Source organism: Giraffa tippelskirchi, chromosome 1 (assembly GCF_054371585.1).
Source record: "Giraffa tippelskirchi isolate mGirTip1 chromosome 1, T2T-mGirTip1v1.2.pri, whole genome shotgun sequence".
Classification (NCBI taxonomy): domain Eukaryota; kingdom Metazoa; phylum Chordata; class Mammalia; order Artiodactyla; family Giraffidae; genus Giraffa; species Giraffa tippelskirchi.
Genome location: NC_137275.1, coordinates 162,612,639 through 162,639,767, shown reverse-complemented (window position 1 = coordinate 162,639,767; position 27,129 = coordinate 162,612,639). Strand labels below are relative to the sequence as shown.

General features: G+C 40.0%; 1 protein-coding gene across 30 annotated transcripts in view; it reads left to right on the top strand.

Annotated features, from left to right (window-relative positions):
• KANK1 (KN motif and ankyrin repeat domains 1) overlaps positions 1–27,129 on the top strand; it is a 243,906-nt gene that overhangs the window by 154,417 nt on the left and 62,360 nt on the right. For 29 of the 30 annotated variants that reach the window (XR_014057303.1, XR_014057316.1, XR_014057373.1 and 26 more), the window contains one exon: positions 26,530–26,649. Coding sequence is in view for 24 of the 30 variants with exons in the window: in XM_081503152.1 (XP_081359278.1) it covers positions 26,613–26,649 (37 nt within the window). In the remaining 6 variants the exon portion in view is untranslated. Of the gene's footprint in view, positions 1–16,996; positions 17,122–26,529; positions 26,650–27,129 lie in introns of those variants that run through there. The other variant, XR_014057314.1, reaches the window with a different exon arrangement.

Here is a 27,129-nt window from a genome sequence, read left to right as displayed (position 1 = left end):
CAAGCTAGGTGCTTATTTCTGTTTGTTTAGTATCCACCTTCCCTCTTCCCTTTCCGCACCTGGATCATAAGCATCTCCTTTCCCTTCTGTTCCACATCATTTTGGGCAGTAATGAAGAAGTGGAGCTCAGTCGTTTTCTATCAAGAGAGTAGTTTTTCTCAGATCCTCAGCATTGCTTGTCAGCTTCATATTCTGTAAGCCCTTATGGAATGTCCACTGTTTTATATCCTAGCTTATATAGCAGCAGTCACTGTTGGGGAAACTGAAATTGAACATCCAGGGGTTCTTATCAAAGATAGTGATTAAGGTATGAATAGAGCAGTCATTGAGGGGCAAATTAAGTTAGCTACATGGTCTCCATCATTAGTGGTAGACTAAGACATTGCTCATCCAAGAAGTGTACTATTGTGGTTCTTTTTCACTGAACACTGTAATTATCTGAGGCTTTTCATCAACTTCTAAAACATCTGAATACTTTCATGACGTATCATAGACTCCTGCATTTCCAGGGATTCTTTTGTCAGACCAGTGCCATGAAGAAAGATAGGTCTCATCTCACTACCTGGAACCCTGACCTGTCCAACACGACATGAAATGTAGACAAACAACACCTTCTGTGTCAGAGGCTGATTGTGAACAGGATTTGACTGAATGAATGGGAAAGGAGGGGCAGTGAGTTCACTCACAAAGCCTCCCTGCTCCTGCTGTTTTTCTTACCTATGGAGTTGTAAATCTTCCTTGGCTGATGTCACCTGTTCCATATTAACCACCACTGTTCTCTCTTCGACTTCCCTGGTGGCTCAGACAGTAAAGCATCTGCCTAGAATGTGGGAGACCCGGGTTTGATCCCTGGGTAGGGAAGATCCTCCGGAGAAGGAAATGGCAACCCACTCCAGTACTTTTGCCTGGAAAATCCCATAGACAGAGGAGCTGTCTTCTCCTATACCTTCCTGAGGTTTTGCCTTCTGGGCCACCATCTTGCATTTTCAGGAGGTAACTATAGCTTGTCAGGGATGTAACTATAGCTGCTGTGTCAGGGATGCTCTGATATTGCTCAGGATAAGCATAGTGATAGAATCTCAGATAAATGGTTCCTCACCATTGGTGCTCAAATTACCTTGTTGGCACCAGCTCTGTGAAGTGTCCCAATGTGTATTGTCAACTTGAGACAGAATATTTGGCAAAGAATGTGTTGGTTCTCTGCTCCCAAGTTCTGGGCAAACAAAAGTTGTCCATCCTTTCAGGAGAGCCTAGCATTGTTGTCTTAACCTTGGTGAGTTTGATTTCTGCCATTGAAGCACTTGGTTCCCTATAGTTCTCTTCCATAGATCCCTTTGATCCTCGAATCATATGAGTGTTGAAATTTCCTTCTGACTCCTCCACAGGGTGGTTCTTCTTCCTGCCAGTCAATTTGACTGTGCCACTGCTGGGGCCAGAGAGTAAAGGGACATAACGAGGTCAACAATTTAGGACCTGTTTACTCTTTGTAACCTACGGCAGTACAAATGGATTTAACTACATTTATTTTTGTGTATTTTAATACATTCACCTAAACAAGGTTGATGACTTAAAGGCGTCATAAAATGCACAGTACATAAAAAACCATATCTCCGTGTAAGTCCTACATTCCTAAAGGAGCTGCATGTGTGTGCTCAGTTGCTAAGTCGTGTCCTACTCTTTGTGACCCCATGGACTGTAGCCCACCAGGCTCAGCCATAAAAATACTCTTAATTTAAAAGATGTACTTTTCCCACAGAGATCTGTTGCTAAACAGGTTGTTTCCCCGGGCTTCATCAGGTGTTTCCAAGCTGTCCTTTTACTTTGTCTAGGATTATATTCCACTATATTTTACTTGAATATGTGTCTTCATTTTAATTTTCTCTCATTCTTATCATTTTCAGTAAGTGTCTCAAGAGCCCATCTTCTTTCCATCTGCTGATCTTGGATGATTTTACCAAGCAGTGCCATTCCCTTCTGCCTTCCTGTGTGTGTGTGTATGCGCGCACGCACGCCTGCCTGCCTGTCTCAGGCTCTAGCTAAAGTCTTCATTGAGCATAGCTTTATTTTAGAATAATTCCACACCTGAGTTAGGGAACCCCAGATCTCTCATCCCAAATCCTATACTTTGTAAAGTATTAGTCTCTTGACTATTCAGCTTTGACCTAACTGCTCAGGCAGATGAAGTCTCTTTGAATGGAAAACCTTTTTGGAACACACATCAACATTTTTAAATGTCTGCCTAGGTTGCAGTGAAATTTTGAAAGAGAGTGCTCCATTTTATTTTCAGTTTTTAAATAGATGTAGGCAAGAGCCATGTTGTTAGCCCAAATCAAGTTTTCATTTACCATCAATGATACTCCAAACCTGAAAAACATAGTCCTATGTGGGGACTGCAATGGTGAGAAATTCATCTGTAAGAAATGTGATTCCCCATGAAAGTGATAATTAATGCAGTTAGATGTGTGCAGTATGGTTAGAGGTAGTCTGGGCTTGGGTATATTTACTCTGTCTTTATCAGATAAACAAGTGAAAGTCCTTTACCTAACTTGTTTCCTGCACTAAAATCCACCTTATCACATGTTTACTTTGGTTATTGGAGTAAAGAAGAGCATCCATCTTGATAATCCTCTCTTTTTGTTAGTATTCTTTCTGTCTTTTCCAAACAGGGATTGTTCTGTGAAACAGCTAATAAGATCATCACCACCACTATCATTAACACATAAACAAAGCAATGTACAGGGTGTCCTGAGCGTTGGAATTCCGAAGAATTTTAAAGCAAATGGCTTTGCGCCTAAGGAACTTGGAAGGAGACATCCTCACGCCACTCTGTTTGTGCTTTCCAAAAGCAGTGGGAGAGAACAGCCTACTCTGAGGGTAACATGTGAAGACTCATTTCCTTATCCTCTCAAACCTTAAAAAACAAACATTATTTTCACAGTAACACTTCTGAATTGACTTAGATTTCAGCAAACTGCAAATTGGAGAGTGGAATTTAGTGGCAGGTCTGGTTTTGAACAAGTGTTTGATTTTGCTAATCTCAGCAGTGCTTTTGTAAATGTCCTACCCCAAATTCCTGTCTCATGGGCACACTCAGCCACGAGAACTGAGGGATGGTTTGTGGCTCCGTGAGTGATCAGCTGATAGAATTCGCCATCTTTGAGAGGGAGAAAAATTCAAGCTAGACAAGAATTTATGTGGCAGATAATTCTTATTTGAAATGTAATTGAATTTCTAAAGGCAAATTAATTTCTCTCTGTGTCATTCACAGTAAATAGGTACTTGTCACCTTTTTTTCCTCTTCCATCTATTTAGCTTCTACTATCGATGGAAGAAAGTTAATACTTCCTTTTAGTATTTTGAGTTTTATTTCTGTGCCTTTCCTTGGATCCTTTGCCTCTCCTAAGCTAGTGTTGGAGTGATGATGAGGGTAAGTATCTCTAGTGTTGTAGAAGATTTTTTAATGCGGGTTTGTGTGTGCTGTGCTCAGTAGCTGACTCGTGTCCAACTCTTTGCAACCCCATGGACCAAAGCCCACCAGGCTCCTCTGTCCATGGGATTTCCCAGGCAAGAATACTGGAGTGGGTTTACATTTCATCCTCCGGGGAATCTTCCAAACCCAAGGATCGAGCCCATGTCTCCTGAATCTCCTGCATTGGCAGGCTGCTGCTGCTAAGTCACTTCAGTCGTGTTTGACTCTGTGCGACCCCATAGACGGCAGCCCACCAGGCTCCGCCGTCCCTGGGATTCTCTAGGCAAGAACACTGGAGTGGGTTGCCATTTCCTTCTCCAATGCATGAAAGTGAAAAGTGAAAGTGAAGTCGCTCAGTTGTGTCCAACTCTTTGCGACTCCATGGACTGCAGCCCACCAGGCTCCTCCGTCCATGGGATTTTCCAGGCAAGATTACTGCAGTGGGTTGCCTTGGCCTTCTCCCGCATTGGCAGGCAGGTTCTTTGCTTATTACTGAGCCACTTGGGAAAACCTAATGTATGTTTCCAACTGAGTAAATTTATCATTTTTTTCTTCTACTTTATAGCTCCATGTTTAATATGTTATGAACCTTCTTATAAACAAAATGAAAAAAAGAGGAAAACCTATCTGGAAACATAGAAAAATAGCAAAGTAATGGTCATTTTAAAGTGTCTGGTTAGATCACAATTTGGAAAGATCTTATACTTTAAAGGGCTTCACTTGTGGCTCAGCTAGTAAAGAATCTGCCTGCAGTGCGGGAGACCTGGGTCCGATCCCTGGGTTGGAAAGATCCCCTGGAGAAGGGAAAGACTGCCCACTTCAGTATTCTGGCCTGGAGAATTCCATGGACAGTATAGTCCATGAGGTCCCAAAGAGTTGGACACGACTGAACGACTTCTACTTTCATTATACTTTAAAACAAAAGTTTTGAACTTTGTTTAGGGTAGGGAGACAGCCCTCCGTCTCTTTTTGAAATCTCATTTAGATGTGTGGGTCTCTGTGTGTACTTATGTGCATCTTCTGATGAAAAGATCCATAACTTTCCCAGGCTTTTCAAAGCTACTACCTTAAAATAGCTATTTGATAACTATAATTTTTATTCTCCTTGTTTTAAGATCTGCTCTTCGTCATTTTAAAAACAACTCTCAACATTAGTTAACTCTTTAAATGCTTCTTTTGCAGCATAACATCCTTTCTGCAATACATTTTTTTGTTTATTGTCCATGCAAAATTCTGTTTCAGATTCTAGGAGGTTTCTCCCATAAGAATCTGGTTTAAAAGCAAAGGATTTTTAACATAAATGAACTAGGTTTAGCTTTGATTTGTTTTGTATGTGGGAAAATGTATATTTTAGTGCAGTCGTTGATGTGTCATTACATAAAAAAATGGATCATTCTTTACCAGGATTGGTTCTTTTCCATTCAATGTCTGTGGTAAGGCTGGTCTTTTTAACCTCTGTAACAGAAGTAGAGTGAATCCTGACCTAACAGACTGAGTTACGTATTGTCTTCTGGGAAAGCAGTTAAACAAAGCACAGAGTTTTAAATTGATGTGTACTCACTGTGCTTTCAAGTTAAGATGGTAAGTACCCATGCTTTTTATGTATGTACTGCTGTTTTCAGAAAAGTATTACCATTGACCTGGGTAAAAAGGACTACTCTGAAATGTTTAGGAGTTTAAGAATTAGGCCTAAAGTTAATAATCAGTGAAATAAGAGAGGTCACATTTTTAAGAAATGAAATCTCTAATGTTTAAAAACTAATAATAATACACCCTAGTTTATGCAACTGAAACAAGGGCAAGCATTATTTTGTGATTTGATCACAAATTAATTTTTGGCCTTAATGATCTGGCTTGGCCACAGAATTAAATGTTTTTTTCCAACAAGCGTTTGTTAAATGTTTAGTGTATGCTTTGACGGGGGAGCCTGGTGGGCTGCCGTCTATGGGGTTGCACAGAGTCGGACACGACTGAAGTGACTTAGCAGCAGCAGCAGTACTAGTCTAGACTACATGCAGGAATAACAAGAGGACCGAAAGCATAGACTCCTGGAGCTAACTGTTCAGAGCAGAATAGCATCTAATACTGTCATTGCTTGACCCTCTGTTTTACTTTTATGTCTTTCTAAGTTTGTTTAGGGTACCTAACTAGACAGTTATTCACACTTTTGGAAAATATAGGTATCCCCAGGCATTATTTTAAAAATATTTCAGTAAAAATATAGGTTGTGCTTCTTCACCAGAGAATATTCTATTCTGGAGAGCTGAGCATTCCCAGTGGCTCAGAATTTGTCCCTCAAATTAGATCTTCTCTGTTCCTCTCTCACTTGAACCATTTTGCTTTGAAAATTTTCTGAAATTGATTATATCCTTACAGACATTTTTAAAAATAATGCACAATTCTGTTTATATGACATTCTGGAAAAGCCAAAACTATAAGAACTGGAAAGCAGATCAATTATTGTCAGAGGACAGGGGTAAAGAAGGGATTAACTACAGAGGGGCATAGAGGAATTTGTCCAGGTCATAGAACTAACCTGTATCTTGATTGCAATGGGGATTAAGCAACCACATATTTGTCCAAACTTGCAAAGCTGTATACTAAAACTTTAGAGTGAATTTTACTGCATGTGAATTATACCTTTAATTTTTTTAAAGAGAAAAACATAGCCAAAGAACTTAGAGCATTTCTTACAGACTTTCTTAAACAATATATGGAACAAAATTTAAGGTTCCTACAGAAAGTTAGGTCTATGCTTATAATAAGATTATTGTCCCCAGGAAACATACAGCTTATAGGGATGTTTGCTCCAACATTTCAGCTTTTTAAACATTGTTTTAAAATCTCTTCTCTTGCTGTAGGAATTTGCCGTTGAGTTACTACGACTTTCTCAAGCAATGCCCATGACTTTATAATCTGACCAGGGCTACTAGGGAGTTGTTGTTCAGTTGCTAAGTCGTGTCTGACTCTTTGCTACTCCATAGGCTGCAGCATGCCAGGCTCCTCTGTCCTCCACTATTTTCCAGAGTTTGCTCAAATTCATGTCCATTGAGTCGGTGATGCTATCTGCCCATCTCATCCTCTGCTGCCCCCTTCTCCTTTTGCCTTCCATCTTTCCTAGCATCAGGGTCTTTTCCAGTGAGTTGGCTCTTCACATCAGGTAGCCAAAATGTTGGAGCTTCAGCTTCAGCAACAGTCCTTCTATGAATATTCAGGGTTGATTTCCTATAGGATTGACTGATTTGATCTCCTTGCAGTCCAAGAGACTCTCAAGAGTCTTCTCCAGCACCACATTTCGAGAACATCAGTTCTTTGGCACTCCGCCTTCTTCATAGTCCAACTCTCACGTCCATACATGACTACTAGAAAAACCATAGCTTTGACTGTACAGACCTTCTACTGGGGATATGGTACCCAAACAACCAAATTTAATATTTAGAACATGTGAAAGAAGAGTAAACTGGCCGTGGGTTTGGGATTTCTGTATAAGCTAAGTTCATAGATATTATTTTACTTATAGTTTATTTATTTGATTATTTTCTCTTCTCATTAGTTTTCCAGAAACTGTTCTCATTAGTTTTCCGGTTTTCCAGAGTGGCTAGCCAAGTAAGCTCTGGGAAGATATCTCATTACATACTGATATTTTATGATATTTCTTGGTATTATAAGTATGCTATATTGTGCTTTTATTATGTTATTGAAATATGATAAATAAACAGTTAAAGAAGCTGAAATTTAAGAAGAACTATCACTTCATACCTCTTTGTTTTTTTTCTCTGCCTTTCCATGAAACTTAATTACCCTATTATAATTATCTACCTGTAGCACTGACCAGATCTCAAACGAAAGTTACAGAAAAAAAAGTATAATGTTTTAGTTTCTATAATCTTTCTCCATTAAATGTGTATTTAATTCTCACTCTTTTTTTAAGGTTTCCCAAGTGGCTCAGGGTCTTCCCTGGTAGGTCAGATGGTAAAGAATCTGCCTGCCACTGCAGGAGAGCCAGGTTCAATCGCTGGGTGGGGAAGATCCGCTGGAGGAGGGAATGGCAACCCACTCCAGTATTCTTGCTTGGAGAATTCCATGGACAGAGGAACCTGGAGGGCTACAGTCCCTGGAGTCACAAAGAGTCAGACACGACTTTCACTTTCAGGTGGCTCAGTGGTAATGAACCCCCCTTCCGATGCAGAAGATGTGGGTTTGATCCCCGGGTCAGGAAGACTCCCTAGAGAAGGAAATGGTAACCCACTCCAGTAGTCTTGCCTGGAAAATCAGAGGAACCTGGAGGTCTTACAGTCCATGGAGTAGCAAAGAGTTGTACATGACTGAGCATACACACATGCATGCACTTTAAAAAAAAAATCATTCCAATTTGCTTTAAGAGAGTGGTTTTGAGGAGAAAACTCAATATAGTTGTGTGTACCCGTGGTATCAAGTGAGGAAAAACACTGAAAGGAAAGTGTTAGAAGCAAAAGTTCTTGCTGAGGTCTCATGAAGTGTTCCAAGCTACTTTTTCCTTGTTGACTCAAGAGAACAAATAGTAAAGGTGCTGAAGGACCTCACTTGTTTTGGCCGATAATTTTATATAGCAGAGACATGAAACACCAGCTCCAATCTAAGACCTTCAGTGGGTAGTTTGGGGAAAGTGTTACCCATAGAGCTGATATTGAAGTCCAAGGAAATCAGGTGGAAAACTAAAGGATCTAGTTGCTCTAGTACATTTCAGCCTTCTGGATTTAAAGAATCCGCCTGCAATGCAGGGGACCCCAGTTCAATTCCTGGGTCGGGAAGATCCACTAGGGAAGGGATAGGCTACCCACTCCAGTATTCTTGGGTTTCCCTGGTGGCTCAGATGGTAAAGAATCCACCTGCAATGTGGGAAACCTGGGTTCAATCCCTGGGTTGGGAAGATCCCCTGGAGAAGGGAAAGGCTACCCACTCCAGTGTTCTGGCCTGGAGAATTCCATGGACTGTATAGTCTGTGAGGTTGCAAAGAGTTGGACACAACTGAGCAACTTTCAGTTTCACCCAACTCATCTACTACCTATTAGAGATCACCATTTCTGCATATTCCTTCTCCTTTAAGATTTATTAGCTACTTAGTAGTAAATTCTTTGTTCCTTTCATCTTTATTTACTAGGATCATCCCCATATTCTTTAAAAAATTCTGTATATGTACTAGATTTATCTTCTCTGGGTCATAAAGTGAGATTGTAGATGCAGGAATAAATATGGACCAATACTTTTTCTTATGGAATTTACTCATTCATTCAAAAAAGGAGTTTTAATTAATTAAAAATAGTTTTGAATACCAACTGTCCTAGGCTTTGAGTGTCAGATACTCAGAAAACGAGGGTGACATAATCATTGCACTTGCACGGTAAGTCATGCGTGCAGCTCACTTCTCTGAGCTTTAGTTTTCTTATCTGTTACAGGAGAAGGTATCTCACAAAGCTATTTGAAAGCTTAGCTAAGATAATGCACGTGAAAGCATTGTAAAATTATAAAGTGTGGACGTGTTTGTTGTCGTGTTTGGTTTAAAAATAGAAGCTGGGAGAATTTTAATCCTGAAACCATTTAGATAACCCAGTTATGAGACTCTGGGTAAAGTGAGAGAAACAATGCATGTCAAATGTGATTCATTCCCAGGAGAGTGTTTTGAGATTGCATTGTTAGGAGCCTTGCCTTCTAGAAATTATTTCATTGGCGTTTATGTGAAGTGTTATTGGAAATAACATAGCTTCTTTTGACATCACACATTACTATCAGCCTTTGTTAGCACTCAGTGCATTTTTACTATATCTTATTAATAAGGATGTATTGAATGAACCCCATGGCAGTGAGAAATATATAAGATGCCATTTTGTAGGTGGTTTCTAGAGTATCTTTACAGCAGTCTCCCAGTGTTTCTATTTATTGTTTTTCCCTTCCCTCCCCCCTTTTTGTTTCTGTTAGTTCTTTACAGGTAGGAATATTATATGTTCCCGTTTTCCTGAGACAGTCCTAGGTTATGCCTGTTGTCCTAGCATCCCATCTCTTTATCATTTTAGCATTCTTAAAAAAGTCCCAATCTGGACCATATGTTATATGGCCACCTTGGCTCAAGGCATAAGAGAAAATGAGGAAGGAACCAGAAAATTAGTGGAATTGTAAAGATCTGTGGAAACTGCTCTGAGAGTTTGGACTTGGTTCAGTAATATCATGAAATGCAACTTAGAGATTTAAGTCACTGTATTGTGTCTGATTATCAGTTCATATCACAGCAGGGTTCTAGTGAGCTGTTACGACTAGAGCATGTGTTTGTTCACCCAGACTCAGAACGACAGCTTTGGCACTTGAAAGGTTCTCACTCGGGTATGGCTTGTTGGAGCTTGAAGGCTTACATTCCTTCTAAAGGCCCCTCAAGGTTTTCCTTCAGTGTGAACATATGCATTAAGATGGTATTGATCCAGTTTTTGACCATTATTCACCCACAGCAGCCAACCAGTGGGGTTGTAAAACATGTCTTTCGCCCCTTCCCCACCTGTATGGCTCTCGTGTTGTGATTAAAGGGGGTGAGTAAGATGCAGCTTAGAGGGACCGGCCCATGTTGCAGCCTCTCTGCCACAGCCTCCTCCCCATTTAGAATGAGAAAGTTGGAGTGAAAGGTCCAAAACAGAGAATTCTACAAAGAAAAAGATGCCGCTTTGTGTGTCCACTCACAATCCCTATTATAATGGAATGATACTCCTTGTCTCTTCCTGCTAGCATTAATATGAATTTTTAAATAAAGGTCAAGGGAAGGGCTTCCTTGGTAGTGGTAAAGAATCCACCTGCCAATGCAGGAGACACAAGTTCAATCCCTGATCCGGGAAGAACCCCTATGCCACAGAGCAACTAAACCCATGTGCCACAACTACTGAGCCTGTGCTCTAGAGTCTGGGAGCCACAACTACTGAGCCACATGCCACAACTGCTGAAGTCCATGCACCCTAGAACCCGTGCTCCGCAATAAGAGAAGCCACCACAACGAGAGGCCCACACACCACAACTAGAGAGTAACCCCTGCTTGCCATAACTAGAAAAAAAGCCTGTGCAGCAACAAAGATCCAGCACAGCCAAAAATAAAGAAATAAATAATTTTTTTTAAAGCCAAGAAGAGATAGACAACAGGGACCTACTGTGTATATATCTATAGCACGGGGAACTATATTCAATATCTTGTGATAACTTGTAATGGAAAAGAATCTGAAAAAGTACACCCGAAGCTAACACAACCTTGTAAATCAACTATACTTCAATTTTTTAAAAATAAGTCAAGGGGATACTTTACTGTTTTAGTATATGCAGTCCCAGGGTTGTCAAAGCATGGCAGTCTGATCAAGTTCACTGCAAATTTGCTAGTTAAAAAACCAATGCAAAACAAATAAAAAATACAAGTAGTAAACACCTTTGAAACCTTAAAAAAGAAAAAAAGCAAATGCATAACTCTGCCATTCTCTGTTGACAGCAGTATTGGACTTTGGGATTGGGCTCTGTGTTCATGAGGCCTGAAGAAATGTGTGTGATTTAAGACTTTTAAAGTGAAGGTGGAAATTCAAAAAATAAAGAAAAATCAATGGAATGGATCCTTTTACCACTACCCCATTTCCCTTTGTAGAGAGGCAAAAGTGGTACAAAGATCTCCCTTGAAACAGTGCTTCTTGCTTTAATGTGGGACTCTTGTTGAAATGCAGATTCTGGGCAGTAGGTCTTGGCTGAAGGCCTGAGATTCTGCGTTTGTTGCTTGTCTAGTGAATTGTTGGGAAATTCGTGCTCAGATGGGTTCTGACTCTGGAGGTCACTCTTGCACCACAGTGACGCAGACAGGAGAGCCCCTCCGCTGTCAGGAGGTGCTGTGTTTTAGTGGGAGGTTAAAGCAAGAGGAACTGTCCGTACACTTAGGGCTTAAATACTGTTCCCTATCTCCTTAAAAAAAAACCTTAAGGTATCCCCTACAGAGGCCCGATGGTCCTGCTAATGAGAAGAATAAAGAAATATACATTCCATGGGCTTGGAATTCCAGGAACTGGCTCCTTTTACATCTATTAAGGGTTATGAGAAAAGGAGTGGGGAGCAAAACATTAAGAAAATAAATAGAAAATTAGAGGAAATTCAGAAAAGGAAAGTTCCATCCCCTCCTGCCTCTTTCATGGGTAAAAGCTGTGATGTGCCTTCCTCTCCTCACTTCTCTAAATAAAGACACAGACCTCTACTGACTAGTTTGTTAGACTATATTCTGGCTATTTAACTTCTGTTATTTTACAAAATGTCCTCCATCTATAAACGAGAAGGATTTAGGTGGTTTTTTCAGAGCCCTTTCTATTGTAAAGCATAGCAACTAAGAGTTTTATGATCATACAACACTATATATAATATATACATGTGTCTTTAACACTATGGTTTTATTTCTGTGAGTTCACCTCCAAAACAAATGTTGTTAGTACATATAAATTTTGTATTTCCCCCCATATTCCTGATTCTCTTTCTTTTAAAAAGTCTACTTTTGTTTCATAACTTCAGAAGTTTTTTTATGTTAACCTGTAATTGGCTATATAAATTTCTGCTCCATAATGGTAATTTAAGGAATCTGGTCTCACTGTTCCAGCAATAGCTAGAACTTTCTTCCCTGCTTTACCAGCATTCTCTCTTAAGCATCTGCTTGTTTTGGGGATGTGTATGCATTAGATACCTCTTCTCAGAGGGTGAAGGAGTATTTGTTCCAGAAGGTACTTTGGGTCCAGCCGTAATTGTGTTCTCTCAACATCATGACCCCTTCAGTCTTAGGACAGAAGTCTGGAATTTATTCTCATCTCTGTTCTGACTAATTGGTTACATACCAAGCCCCATATCATGTAGTAGTCAGGCATTTCTCATCCTCAGACTTCTGGATGAAAGAATGCATTTTTTCTATGAATTTACTCTCAGAGACAGTGTTGAGTTTTATAAAATATAAATCACTCTGAGCCAAGGATGAAGAATGAACGTAGAATTCCATATTGAGCAACTAAAATTGCTGTATAAATACAAACTTAGTGAAAACATATTAATTGTGTACAGAGAGATTTTAAATACGCTGAGTTAAGGGTGTGTTGCTGTACTGAAAATAATAAACTTAGGTCGGCGTGGAGTCCAGTTTCATTGACCCTCCCACAAAGTTTTGGTGAGAGTTTTAATTGGCACCTTTCTGCAGGGCAGCCTGACATTATCCATCAGAATGTGCAGGCTCATTCTTTTCTTCTCACAAGTCCACTTCTTGGAATTGATTCACAGCAAATTATTGAATAAGTACACAAAGCTGTATGTAAAAATAGGTTCCTCAAAGAGTTTGTAATGTGAAAAAATTAGAATCTGGATACTCAAAACTAAAGGTCAAATAAAATATAGCGTAAATATGAAAGAGGATGCTATGCAGGTATCAAAAGAAGAGATATATTAATAGGTGTGTGTGTGTGTGTGTGTAAGTCACTCAGTCATGTTCAACTCTGTGACCCCATACAGTCCATGGAATTCTCCGGGCCAGAATACTGGAGTGGGTAGCTGTTCCCTTCTCCAGGATATTAATCCTGGAGCCAGACATCCTGGAATGCAAAGTCAAGTGGGCCTTAGGAAGCATCACTATGAACAAAGCTAGTAGAGGTGATGGAATTCCAGTTGAGCTATTTCAAATCCTAAAAGAGGATGCTGTGAAAGTGTTGCACTCAATATGCCAGCAAATTTGGAAAACTCAGCAGAGACTACCGGACTGGAAAAGGTCAGTTTTAATTCCAATCCCAAAGAAAGGCAATGCCAAAGAATGCTCAAACTACCGCACTGTTGTACTCATCTCACACGCTAGTAAAGTAATGCTCAAAATTCTCCAAGCCAGGCTTCAGCAATATGTGAACCGTGAACTTCCAGATGTTCAAGCTGGATTTCGAAAAGGCAGAGGAACCAGAGATCAAATTGCCAACATCCGCTGGATCATTGAAAAAGCAATGGAGTTCCAGAAAAACATCTATTTCTGCTTTATTGACTATGCCAAAGCCTTTGACTGTGTGGATCACAATAAACTGTGGAAAATTCTGAGAGAGATGGGAATACCAGACCACCTGACCTGCCTCTTGAGAAATCTGTGTGCAGGTCAGGAAGCAACAGAATTGGACATGTAACAATAGACTGGTTCCAAATAGGAAAAGGAGTACGTCAAGGATGTATATTGTCACCCTGCTTATTTAACTTATATGCAGAGTACATCATGAGAAACGCTGGGCTGGATGAAGCACAAGCTGGAATCAAGATTGCCGGGAGAAATATCAATAACTTCAGATATGCAGATGACACCACCCTTATGGTAGAAAGTGAAGAAGGACTGAAGACCCGAGCCTCTTGATGAAAGTGAAAGAGGAGAGTGAAAAAGTTGTCTTAAAGCTCAACATTCAGAAAACTAAGATCATGGCATCCGGTCCCATCACATCATGTGAAATAGATGGGGAAACAGTGGAAACAGTGGCAGACTTTATTTTTCTGGGCTCCAAAATCACTGCAGATGATGATTGCAGCCATGAAATTAAAAGACGCTTACTTCTTGGGAGAAAAGTTATGACCAGCCTAGACAGCATTTTAAAAAGTAGAGACATTACTTTGCCAACAAAGGTCCGTCTAGTCAAGGCTATGGTTTTTCCAGTAGTCATGTATGGTTGTGAGAGTTGGACTGTAAAGAAAGCTGAGAGCCGAAGAATTGATGTTTTTGAACTGTGGTGTTGGAGAAGACTCTTGAGAGCCCCTTGGAGTGCAAGGAGATCCAACCAGTCAATCCTTAAGGAAATCAGTCCTGACTATTCATTGGAAGGACTGATGTTGAAGCTGAAACTCCAATACTTTGGCCACCTGATGCAAAGAGCTGACTCATTTGAAAAGACCCTGATGCTGGGAAAGATTGAAGGCGGGAGGAGAAGGGGATGACAGAGGATAAGATGGTTGGATGGCATCACTGACTCAATGGACATGAGTTTGAGTAAACTCCGGGAGTTGGTGATGGACAGGGAGGCCTGGCGTGCTGCAGTCCATGGGGTCGCAAAGAGTCAGACACAACTGAGGGACTGAACTGAACCTGTAAAAGATGGCAATAATGTTGAAAGAAGTGAAATGACATATTTGGAGAAAAATATATAAGTACATCCATGTGTCTGTGAGCACAGAGAACAGTTGGGAAGCTATATAGCAAAATGTTGATAGTAATGAAATTACAGCTGATTTTTCCCTTTCTCTCTTAAACTTTTATTGTTGGAAATTTAGTACTATTACATTGAGGAGGGGAAAGATAACTTAATTTGAAAGTTTCAGAAAAAAAGCATCCACTCTGGGACTGAATTGGAGGAGAAGTGAGAGCCCTGCTGTTGCAGCAGCCCTTTTATGTTGATTGGCAGGAGTTCTTTGACTGGTCATTGCTGTGCCAGGAGGAACTTTGGAGGCCGTGGGGGCCTGTGAGACAAGATCCCTGTCCTGCTGACCTATGCACAAGGTCCCCTACAGCCTTACCCTGTCTGGCAATATTAGCCCTGGGGAGCCTCATGTGCCCCTCTGGGCCCAGGATTTAGAAGAACAGAATTACTGAATGTCTGTCAGGTCTGAAGTGTCTATAGGGCTGTCCAAGTCCAGCTATGAAGATCTGGAGGTCTAGAGTGTATAAGTAACTTTCTCATAGCCCTGGAGGTATTTCCAGGCCAAGTTGAGATGAAGACACAGTTCTCAGGCTCTTTGTCTTGGGCTGCTATTTTGCTTATGCCTGAATTCTGCTGTTGTGGATGAGTCCCCAGTTCTCACAAGCAGCTTTAAAGGCCAGAGGAAAAGAGGTTTCCAGGTAAGGGGATCAGTTTTCTCTTGTAATTTAGGACATTAACTTGTTAGACCTTTTGTCCAGATGTGTGTCCTGTGAAATATATGGAAATTCAGGGCTTCCTGACTTTCCTTGGGTCCCGACCTCTTTGGAATGCCTCATAAAGCCTCAGAACCTCTCTCTTGAACAATGTGGGTTTGCTAGAAACCACAAAACTTTGCATTTGGTTTAGGGGTTTCAAAGGCCCTCTGAGACTTGTCACTTTATTGTCAGTGTTATCTTGTGTTCCCTATGTTTTCAAGTAAGTTCTCTTGCATTTGAACACAGTGAGACTATGAACTGGTTTTCATACCTTTGTGTTAAACATGTTTCTTTTTTTTTTAATTTTAATTGGAGACTAATTACTTTACAATATTGTGGTGGTTTTTGCCATACATTGACATGAATCAGCCATGTGTGTACATGTGTCCGGCATCCCGAACCCCCATCCCACCTCCCTCCCCATCCTGTCCCTCTGGGTTGTCCCAGTGTACCGGCTTTGAGTGCCCTGTCTCATGTATCGAACTTGGACTGGCGATTTATTTCACATATGGTAATATACACGTTTCAGTGCTATTCTCTTAAATCATCCCATCCTCACCTTCTCCCACAGCGTGCAAAGGTCTGTTCTTTATATCTGTGTCTCTTTTGCTGTCTCGCATATAGGGTCATCATTACGATCTTTCTAAATTCCATGTATATGCGTTAAACATGTTTCTTGATAGAACAACAGTCTGGAAAGAGAAAGAAAGGACAGGAACTAGGAAGATCCAGCCATCTCACCACATTAGCCATTTGTTTTGTTTCCTGTTACTGTTGGATTGTCTTTCCAATAAAAGTGAAATTTTACGATATTTTTAAAATCTCCTACCACACTAGCGCAACTGCTTTCATTCTGGCAGTGCAGTCTGCTCTGTTCCTGTCCAGGTGAATAATTTATGATGACAACCAAAGACTGTCTTCAGTGTGTTCTTTCATGCTGTTCTTTGGAAGAGGACAGTCCCTTCCATGAGAAAGACACAGGCAGGGCCCAAGATGAGGCTAGAACTTCTCACCAAAACCTATGTGTCTGAAAAAGAGCAGGCAGTTTCCACTTATAATACTTTAGAGTTTTGAAAATAGCCTAGTGCCATGATTTTCACATCAGCTGGAGGAGTTGTGAACATGCTGACCACCGGACTCACCTGAAGACTTTCTGATTCGGTGGTCTGGGGTGGGGCCCAAGGATATGCATTTCTTGTTCCCAGGTGATGCTGGCATGGGTGGTCCAGGGCCACACTTTGAGAAACAGTGACCTAGGGAGTAGGAGTCTCTAAGGCAGTGTGTTTTCCAACCTTTTCTGATAACAAGAATCACTTGGATGTGTGTGAAGGATATACATTTCAACTCCATTCCAGACTCACTGAAGCAGAATCTCTGGAGAGTGTTGGGATGCTGCATTTTCAGACTTGGGGAACTACTATTGCTATTGGGTAAACACCCTACAGATCACCAGGGGACAGGAGAATTTACCTACCATTTAGCCACAGTTCCCCCATCCATTGCATGTTTGACCCTATGATCCCCTCAGCCCCTAGACATGTATCTATCTGTCTTCATTCTCATTTTAAAGTGATTTTTATGCTATCTTTATAAAACATATTTTCATTTCAGGTGCTCAATAAATTGTGTAAAAGAGACACCAGAACACCTGCCTTCTGAAAACTCTCAGGTTTTATTGCATTCTCTTTCTGTAAAGACAGTTACAGCCTTGGTGCATGCGCACGTGTGTGTGACTGTGAGTAAAGCAGGGGGACTGGAAGGAGGGAAGAGGGGAAGGAGGGTAGGAAGAAAGAAATGTGCACTTCTGTGAAGTTCCCTGGTAATACAGCTGGTCCGGGGCCACACTTTGAGAACCACTGAAATAGACCAGTGATTCATACATAGCACTTTGGCATTGCCTAAGGAAGCCTTAAAAAAATACTTCTGCCTGGGCCCCAACCTCACAGAGTACTTCATGGATAATTATTACCATATACTGTAACACCATATCACCACATGATTACCAGTCATGTACTTGGACCTGTATAGTAACTCCAGTGACCAGCCAAGGCTGTGAACCACTGTGGGTCCCTTGGGATACAAGGTAACCTGTTCAGAAGAATAAGGCCTGATGGGGAAAATAAGGCTAAGCCAGTGCCTCTCCCACTTCAGTGTGTATACGAATCACCTGGGCTGCTTCTTAGGATGCAGATTCTGATTCCGTATGTCTTCAGTGGGGTCCAAGATTCTACTTTTTTAAAGAAGTCACACAGATGCTGCTGCTCTTGACCTGGGTACCACACTTTGAATAGCAAGGGGCTTAGAAAATATTGACCAACACACGTAAATGTCCATCAACACAAACATTTTTTTCTAAATAGTGTAGAACAAATAAAACCACAGTTACCAGACATTTTAGATTAAAAATAAATCTATTGTGTCATTAATGAACTTTTCTCTTCCCTTGATGGCTAGAAATTTTTGTTTTTGTTTCTCTCTAATACTATCTGTAGTTTCAAATGTTTGTGAATTAACTTTGCTTTAGTATGATAGACATATACTATCGGGTCTTTTATCCCCCCAGGTCTGGATCTCATTGTTCCTGTCTTTCTGAATTTGGGATCTCGCTCTCTACCTCACTGTCTCAGACTCTCCCCAATTGGTGTTATCACCCAGAAGTCTAAATGTTCACTAATGCCCCAAGGCCCTCATTTCAGAAGCTGATGACATTTGGCTCCGAAGTGCTGCCAAATTGCACACTTTATGAGCCAGACTTCTTGGTACATGGCTTCAGTTTATGTTTCTGGCTTGAGCCCAACCTTTCTGCCCTGGGTGAGAGGTGAAGCCTTTTCTCTGGCAGGTTCCATGTTCCATACTTTTCCTATCGTGGTGGAGTTGAGACATTACTGTCAGAATCTTTTAGAAGGGGGAATGGAGATGCTCGAGAAGGAAGAGGCAGGACCTTAGGTGAGGAGAAAGGGTTTTAAGTCTTTGCCGTGGAGTCAGCTTCCCTTGGCCTGTTGTGTTTCCCAGCTGAATGTGGCAGAAGTGTTAGGTGATTGATGGCTTCTGAATTGGCACTGAAAGGAGCATCTTTGGCTTCTCCCCATTCGAAATTGGTGGGAATGACCCCAGGAGTCCACCGTTCCCACGCTGACAAGAGGACAAAGATCTTCCTCCTGGGTGTGACCTGAGACCGATCAGGCTGTCACCACACTGCTGTTACCCAGAGCATCCCTCATTAGAATGGGACACCAGCAGGAAACAGGGATTCTCAGCCATTTCCCAGTCTTAAATGAAATCTCCATGGCAGATGCCAATGCGCCCACCCTGCGTAAACTAGAATTTGCCCTCAAGCATGGTAGATGGACATCAGCTAGATTTTTGCACAGTAATGAAAGCAGTCTGCTTATCCCAGCTGGAAAGCCTGAGACAATAAAATAGCAGAGAATGTTCTGAGTCTATATTAAAAAGATAAAAGCATAAATGAGATTTATTTCAGCTGAAGGAAAGCAGTATTCCAGCCTTACTGGAATAGCTTGAATGGCTTGTTTAGAGCAACTTGAACTTGACTGTGAATGAGGCACAGTAGATGCTAGTGCTATCTTTTTACATCTCTGGATTCAGTTTCTGGTTCCAGCTTTTTCCATAACCATTTTCAGTTGAAGTGTGTATGCTATATTGATAACACAGTTTAACTTTTGGGGAACTTTTGTCAGGCAGCAAATTATAAAGTACCTTCTGATCTAGGCACTTGACCTCTTTTAGGTTTCCCTTAAATAAGCTTGTATCTTCTGGGGAAAATACAAGAATATCTGGGAAGTTTCTGTGTAGCATGGCTGAACCTTTCTGCTCTAAAGATTAGAAAATAAAATTTTTTGAAATTAAAATCAAAGGACTGGTCTGAATAAACCATTCCTGGAAGGTCCAGTGCCCTTTCCCCATGATATTATAACTGAAGAAGCCCTGACCTACCTCTCACTAAAGATGATAAAATACCTAAGCAAGCTACTTAAAAATAAGATCATTTATATTATGTTACTAAAGTCCTCAATGACTTAGGGACCAACCTGGAGCTGATGATTCAGGAGGTCTGGAGTGGCCTGAGACTTTGCATTTCTAAGTAGTTCCCGGAAGATCATGCTTTGCTGCTGGTCTGGAAACCACACTTGGAGACCCACTCTTTGGAAGATAAGAATCTAAGAATGTGTTGTGATCCCATTTTATTTAGTCCAGGTACCCTTGAACTTGTTATTAACAATATTGATCAATTTAAAAGTAATTACAAAGACTATGATATAAGAATCCAGAAGGAATTAAAGGGAAAATGTCTGCTACAGCAGTAAATAAAGAGCTACACATTTTAAATAATTTAAATAGGAAATGAAGGAAAAGCCTTTCAAACTGTACCAAACTAATTCTCTTATATCTGTAACTGGTTTGATTCTTTAATATTTGAATAAGCAAAAGCACTGATACTTTAACTCATAATCTACCACTAGCAGAGATGCTTGCTAAGTAAGAGCAAGGCTTCACTAATATAGACTATTTATAACATCAAGGTTTAGGTTTCTGCTATCGTCTGTTTACCCTAAACCCATTAGAGGTGAACCAATGCAGTCAATAAATACCATTTCACATGCCTGTCCTGAGTCATAACATTACTTCCCTCTAAAGTAAAAAATGTGAAGGTGGTAAACTTTTAAAAAACTTTAGTAATTCTAATTTTCATTTGTCTACTCTTCTCTAGACTGTCTTTTACTCCTTTTTTTTTTTTGCAGAGAAGTACCTGATTTCAACCTGGGTTATGAGCTGATAAACTTCCATTACAGAAAATTTCCTGGAAAGAAAATTTGCCACCATTACTTCTAAGTGTTGAGGAAGCTGTGTGGTTCCCAGCAACCCAGCTGGAGCAGAGCTGTGCAGGGCTCTGAGGCATCTGCAGGCTCCAAGATGGTTTTAACCTCTTCATTGGTGGCGTTTCCTTATGCATACTCTTGGAAAGATGCTGATGTACCTTCGTGATGTAGAGTGGATGTGGATGGGAGAGAGTCTGTGAGAGAGCTGGATGTATCCATGTCCACGTTTGTACCAAAGAGGCAAATCTTAGCATGGGAACTCTTTTCAAATAAGGCAGAAAAAATAAGGAATTGATGTTTAGGACAGCTAATCTGTTAAGAACACTGTGAATCTAAATTACTTTAGGACCAAAGCACAGATCTCTAGTTAGATTATTTGGGGAGAGGGAAGGCAGTGGGAGGTGTCTCCCAAGTTCACTGCTGTATCTTCAGTGCGAAAAACAGCACCTGGCACATCATAGGTACTTGTTTGTTGCGTGAATTAATTAATTTCCTCTTGCTAGCTCAGTTGGCAAAGAATCCGCCTGCAATGCAGGAGTCCCAGGTTCAATTCCTGGTTCGGGAAGATCCCCTGGAGAAGGGATAGGATACCCACTCCAGTATTCTTGGACTTCCCTTGTGGCTTAGCTGGTAAAGAATCCGCCAGCAAGGTGGGAGACCTGAGTTCGATCCTTGGGTTGGGAAGATCCGCTGGAGAAGGGATAGGATACCCACTCCAGTATTCTGGCCTGAAGAATTCCGTGGACTATATATATAGTCCATGGGGTTGCAAAGAGTTGGAATGCAACTTTCACTTTCTTTTTTTTCTCTTTAGTGTCTGCATTTTATTTTGTTTCTGTGATATACATACCTCCTGCAGCCTCTTAAATATGTTAGCCCAGGGAATAAAGTTAGAAATATAACTGTTTGAATAAATACAACAAAATTTTTTCTAATGAGCAAACCCATTTATTTTCCTGTATTATAAATGAAGACTCATATCCAGGTAGGATTCTAATTTAGATCTTGATTGGTAATTGGAATTTCCCTCTACCTATACACCACTCATACTAGGAAAATTATCTACTGTATTTGAGGAGGCCAGATGGATTTGGGTCATAATTGGGCAATTTGGTTACAAAATAACCAAGACCCAGTAAACATTCCCCCACAATTCCTATGGTAGGAGCTAGTATTAGAAATCACTGGAGGATAACTGGATGATGAACTGTGGCCACAGTTTGCACTCAGACATACTTCTAATTGTTACTTTTAATTTAATTCTTGACTGAAATATGTGAGCAGTCATAAGTGTTAGTCACTCAGTCGTGTCTTGACTCTTTGTGACCCCATAGACTGTAGCCTGCCAGACTCCTCTGTCCATGGAATTCTCCAGGCAAGAATACTGGCCTGGGTTACCATTCCCTTCTCTAGGGGATCTTCTCGACCCAGGAATCAAACCCAGGTTTCCCGCATTGCGGACAGATTCTTTCCTGTCTGAGCCACCAGGCAATCATACATGGTATGTAATAAATTAGACATATTTTTGGATGACTGAAAGACTGACTTACTTAAAGAAAGAAAAGAGCTTTGCATTTTTTTTTTAGTCAGGGAAAGATGTTTGTGTGTCTTTGTATGTTTTTCAGTTTGTTTTTTGTAGAATCCACCTCCTTTAGATTTCTCTTTAGTACTTCGTCTCCTTGTGTCATCCTGCTCTAAAGCAGTCCCCTTCATTTACAGCTGAGTTGTCCTATGAGCAGACAGTGCTCCAGCCTCAGCACTAGTTGCCACACACTTTCTCATCTCCTGCCTTTGCACGTGCTGTTCCTTCGGCCTAGAATGTCCTTCCACCTTTCTTGCCCTGAAGAATACTCATTCATCCTTTAAGACTTAGGCCAAGTGGTTTCTTTTGAATACATTTTTCAGCTACTCTCACCTTGTATGGGCAAAGTAAGACAGCTTTATTATGGGTTGGAGTTGAACGGTGTGTATGCTGCTGTTTCTGTGCTTTCCCCTTTTGTGTCTCTGCCTCTAGCGCTAGTGCATGAGATTGTGGGAATGGCATAATAGTTTATCTTATGTCTCTGAAATGGAAGCAAAATAGTGACTGGTTCAGATTCTAGGATGGTGTAGGTCTTTAAAAATACGTTGAGGTAATTAAAATATGCATATAATCAATATATTGAAAAGAGTCTCAAGTAACAATGACAACATTAGGAATGTCAGTAAATTGTTATTTTTTGCCATGTTTTGTCTTTTCCATATTTTAAGTCAAATTCTTTATATTGCTTCTGTAACTTTATAAATTATAAAAAATGTGTTATAAAAGACATTCTAGAACTTACACATCAAAATGGTTGTTTCCTCTTTCATAATTGTCATTTTGAGCAATAAGTTTCTTATTCCAGTTATACTACCCTTATCCTGTCTGTTTTTTTAAACTCCTACAGTTCTGTTGAGAATCTCCCACCTGTTCTCAGTGGTGGAAAATTGCTTAAGCACTGAATTTTTTGAAAGGGTCAAATGGCATTCATGGCAAAGTCTAATGAATCAAGATTAATAATCAAGATTGATATCTTGTGGAGTCTGGAAGAGATTATGACCAATAAGTGTTAAAATATAGCCTGTGTGTCATGGTATATTGAGTATACCATGGTATATTGAGGAGGTAAGTACCTCCTCAAGCTGTTAAACATTTAATCTGCAAGAATAAAGTTGGAAATGTAATTGCTTTAAAACCAATATTACATAAAATTCTGAAACATAACTTTCTACCTAAAAGGGATTAAAACAAAGCACCCTTGCAGTAAGCATATACATCCCTTAGGTAACTCCTTGAAAGGGACTTCACTCTATGGATGTGAGTTCTTACTTCTTAAGGCAATCATGCTCTCAATCTTAAGTCACTAATCACAAAGCATGGCATGTGAGCTGTAGGTGAATTGCTTAGCTCTAAATGTAGCTCTTTCCTTTACCAGCTATGTGAACTCAGCAAATTCTAAACCTCAGGTTCCTATCTGTAAAATGTAGAGAGAGGATGTTGGTACTTCATAGGATTGTTGTAAGGTTTAATTAATGTAATAACTGTTAAGTTCTTTACAAGTGCCTTAAAGGTAACATTTATTTCACCAATTTCAAGATGCACATTTTAACACTTCTCAAATGAGGATATATCTTACAATTAATATAATTTTTTATGAGCATTTTATTAGCAACATCTTTTTTTGACCAGTGGCACTCAACGGTACACTTCAGAGTAGATGACATTTTAGATTTCAGTAATTAATTTAAGAGCTTGACCAGCACTGGTGGTCATCAGCATTGTCATCAGTGTTGTCACCATCACCATCATAATCTTGGTTGTAACCAGCGCATTGGCATTTGATTGGTTGGCAATACTGGCTTAGAGTGCACATCAGATTTCAAGTTTGCTTATTTGATTTTATTGATGTTCTTACAAAACATCAGGTGAGCTCTTTTTCATATCTGTTTCATATTAAACTAATGTTAATTAGTTATGAGGTTAATTCATGCGTCTACATTATTTTCGGCACCACACTTGGGGAGCTGTTCTTCAACGCAAATCAGTCTCTTTAAATAAACAGACAAGAAGGCAAATTATTTTCTCTGTGGATGTATTTTTCTAAATCCCTTCAAAGAAGTGCTTTTTCTTAGCCAACAAAACCAAGCCACTGTTGTACTAGTTAAGATTTACTGGTTTGCAGTCTTCTCTGACAGAGAAAAGAAGAAGTTTATTGATTTGTAACAGAGAATGGATCATGGCCAGACCTTTCATGGTTTATACAATGCACTGACATAAGAATCTGCATATCATTAAGAAGACCGAGTCCTCACAATTTGAAGCCACCTGTCAGGCATGAACAATAACTGGGAAAGATCGATAACACAATATAAAACTTGTTTCTGCACAGACACTGCCAGGATCCACACCCAGTGACAGACATGTCTTGTTATTTTACCAGTGATATGCCTGTGGTTCCTAATTTGAGGCTTCCTCCTCATTTTGATTTTATTGTTCAGTTTGGGGGAGGGTGGGAGAGACCAATTTGGATCTGAGATAAAGATCTTCTGCCAGGTGAAAGATGTTCAAGAACAGGAGAGGACCTTGGACCAAAGTTTATGAAGCTTGACTCGGAAGATTCTGGGCACATATCCATCCAAATACCTTGACACGTACTTCATTCCTCCATAACACAAGCAGCGTGTTTCTTCTTGCCTTCAGTTTTCCCTCAAGAGTTTAAATGGTGGTATTTACAAGCCATTATGAAGGAAGAATATACACACACACAAACACACACACACACACACACACACACAGGGCTCGACTGAGACCAGTAAACAGTTTTTGCTTAGGTTTTGCAGTTGTTGGCTTTTTAAAGTATAATTACTTGAATAATTCCAAAAGCTGGGCTTCTTCCTTTTGCTCCCTCGTCACCCTACTCCTCCTTCAGTTCTCCCAGTCCCTACCTTATTTTATTAACAAAGCTACATTTGTCAGACATAATGCTCACTCTTATCCCTAAAGCCTGCCTTTTGATTTGCCTAGCTCCTACTCTCCAAGTTCAGTGCCATGGACCTGAACCAGGGCCTATTTCCCATAGAATGTCAGATGATGCCCACATAGTCAGAGAGATTAGAGCTGTCCTGTCCTCTTGGTGAGCTGCCAGATAGAAACTGGGGACCAGCAGGGAACTGGGAGGCCTCCCAGTGGAAGAGTGAGAATTGAGTCTCCACTGGCAAGCTGAGCAGTACTCAACTGTAGCTCAAAAGCCATACAAGGGAGCACGCCTGTCAGAAGCAGCCTGTAGAAACTGGTCCCTCAGAGTGCACTGAGCTGCTTTCACAGTAGTCAGCTTTGAACCATAGCGCAGACCCATTCAGACAGTGAAGAAAAGATCCCCAGCTAAGCAGTAAGGAATTCTCACCCTGTGTGATCAAAGGGGTTAGCCGATTCCCCTTTCCCTCCTTTTTGTTTACTTATATTTCTGACCTCTTATAATCTCCATGACCGTGGCTTGATAGTTTCCTTTTGCATAGTATTTTAAAATGCTTTTTTCTTTCTCCAGTTCATTTTAAAGCAAACAAAACCAAGTTGACAGGAAGTATCTAATGTCTCTTTTGTAAATAATTACTATTACAAAAGTAACGAAGGAGCTAAAATCATGGATAATTGCATCACTAAAGGGCAACCACAATGAATGTTTTGGTGTATTTATTTCTAATTGTTTTAAATAGATGTACAAATATGTACATATGTATTTTTAACAAAATAGGTTATGACAGAATAGTTTTTTTAATCAACATACTTTGAGTATTTTACTGTATTATTAAAAGCTCTTAAATGACATCAATAGCTGCATTAGGATACAGAATACATGGATATGTTATTATTTTAGAATTCTCCTGTTTGGGAGAGCTTATGTAGGTTTCTCAATTTTCACTTTATCTCTCAGCTTGGAGTTTGTTAAGCTCAATTTCTTCAGATTTTGTTGGTCTAGAGTGAGAATTTGGGCACAGTGGAAGAAATGGAATATTCCTGTCTGTACCTTCGTTGTTTTCCTTGCCAATATTTTTCAAAAGACATTTTGTGGAAGCAAAGAAAGGTTGGAGCAATGGGCTTTTTTTCTTTTTCTTTTAAATTTTGTGATTGTAATGTCTTGTAGTAATCTCAGTTAACTTTAAAGTAGAAAATCAATATAAAATAAGAAATATATTGCCTGACATAAACCCTGATGTTTCAAAACTGCATGTCATGCTAAATCATTTGAAGTTTATCCAACAGGACAAGAGCAGATTTTTTTTTTTTTTTTTTAAGACAAGGACTGCCTGAATCAGTGAAAAACTTGAGATCTCACAAGAGAGTTCACATGAAATTAATCTTTTTTAAAAATGTGAACATTTGGTGCAACAATTGCTTTGAAATTGCAATTGAGAAAATGAAACTTGAACCAAAATTGGGAAAGGAAGATAAGTTTAAAAACCAGAAACAGTTTGTGAAATGATACATATTTATATTTGAAGGACACCTTCCTCAAAAAGTCACATTTCTGGAGAACCTGTTTTATCTCCCATAGAAGCATTGTGTTTAGAGACCTGCTTTCAGTCCCTGTCCATGGGTGCATCTGTGGATGCGTCACTCTAAACACCCAGTGGCCAGTCACCACCTTGCTCCACAGGCTGTCTCTCCCCGCTTTTCTAATTTGCTCTGTCCATTAGCAGTCATCTTTGTGAACAGAAGGCTAAGATTTAGTGTTATACATATTTTTAAATGACCCATTTTGATGGGGCTCTCTTTATTGTTTCAGGTTGAATGCATTTGGGAACTTGATGCATAAAATTTGCATGATTCCTCACTCCTTTCTGGATCTGTCATTGGATTCAAGCCAGCATGGCTCACACCACAAAGGTTAATGGCTGTGCCTCAGGTAACTCCATGTTCTGGAGTGTGTGTGTATATGTGTGTGTGTGTGTGTGTGTGTGTGTGTGTGTGTGCGTGCATTAGTGTGTGTCTTTGCTGAGACTAATTTGCTTCTTTTTAAATAATGGTTAAATAATAATAAGTTGCCTAGATAACTAGAATTTCAAAGCAATTTCTGTCCACTAAAGTTTCTGTTGTTGTTTAATCTCTTGCAGAATCTGCTTTTATCTTCAGAGTTTTTATGTACAAAAATCAGTTAGGTAAATTAGTATCTAATGCAACTCTATTGGAGTGTTGAAAGATAAATGTAAAATCCTGAATGCTAATACAAGAATAATGTATACTTCTCTTGCACTTCTTTATAAGGGATCAAACAATGAGAGAGGAGATGAGTCTGAATGCTTAAAACCAATTCTTAGTATCCATTCCCAAGCAGCTTTTGTTTGATTTTGCCCAACAGTGGGGAAGTGGGATAAGAGAAGGGTAT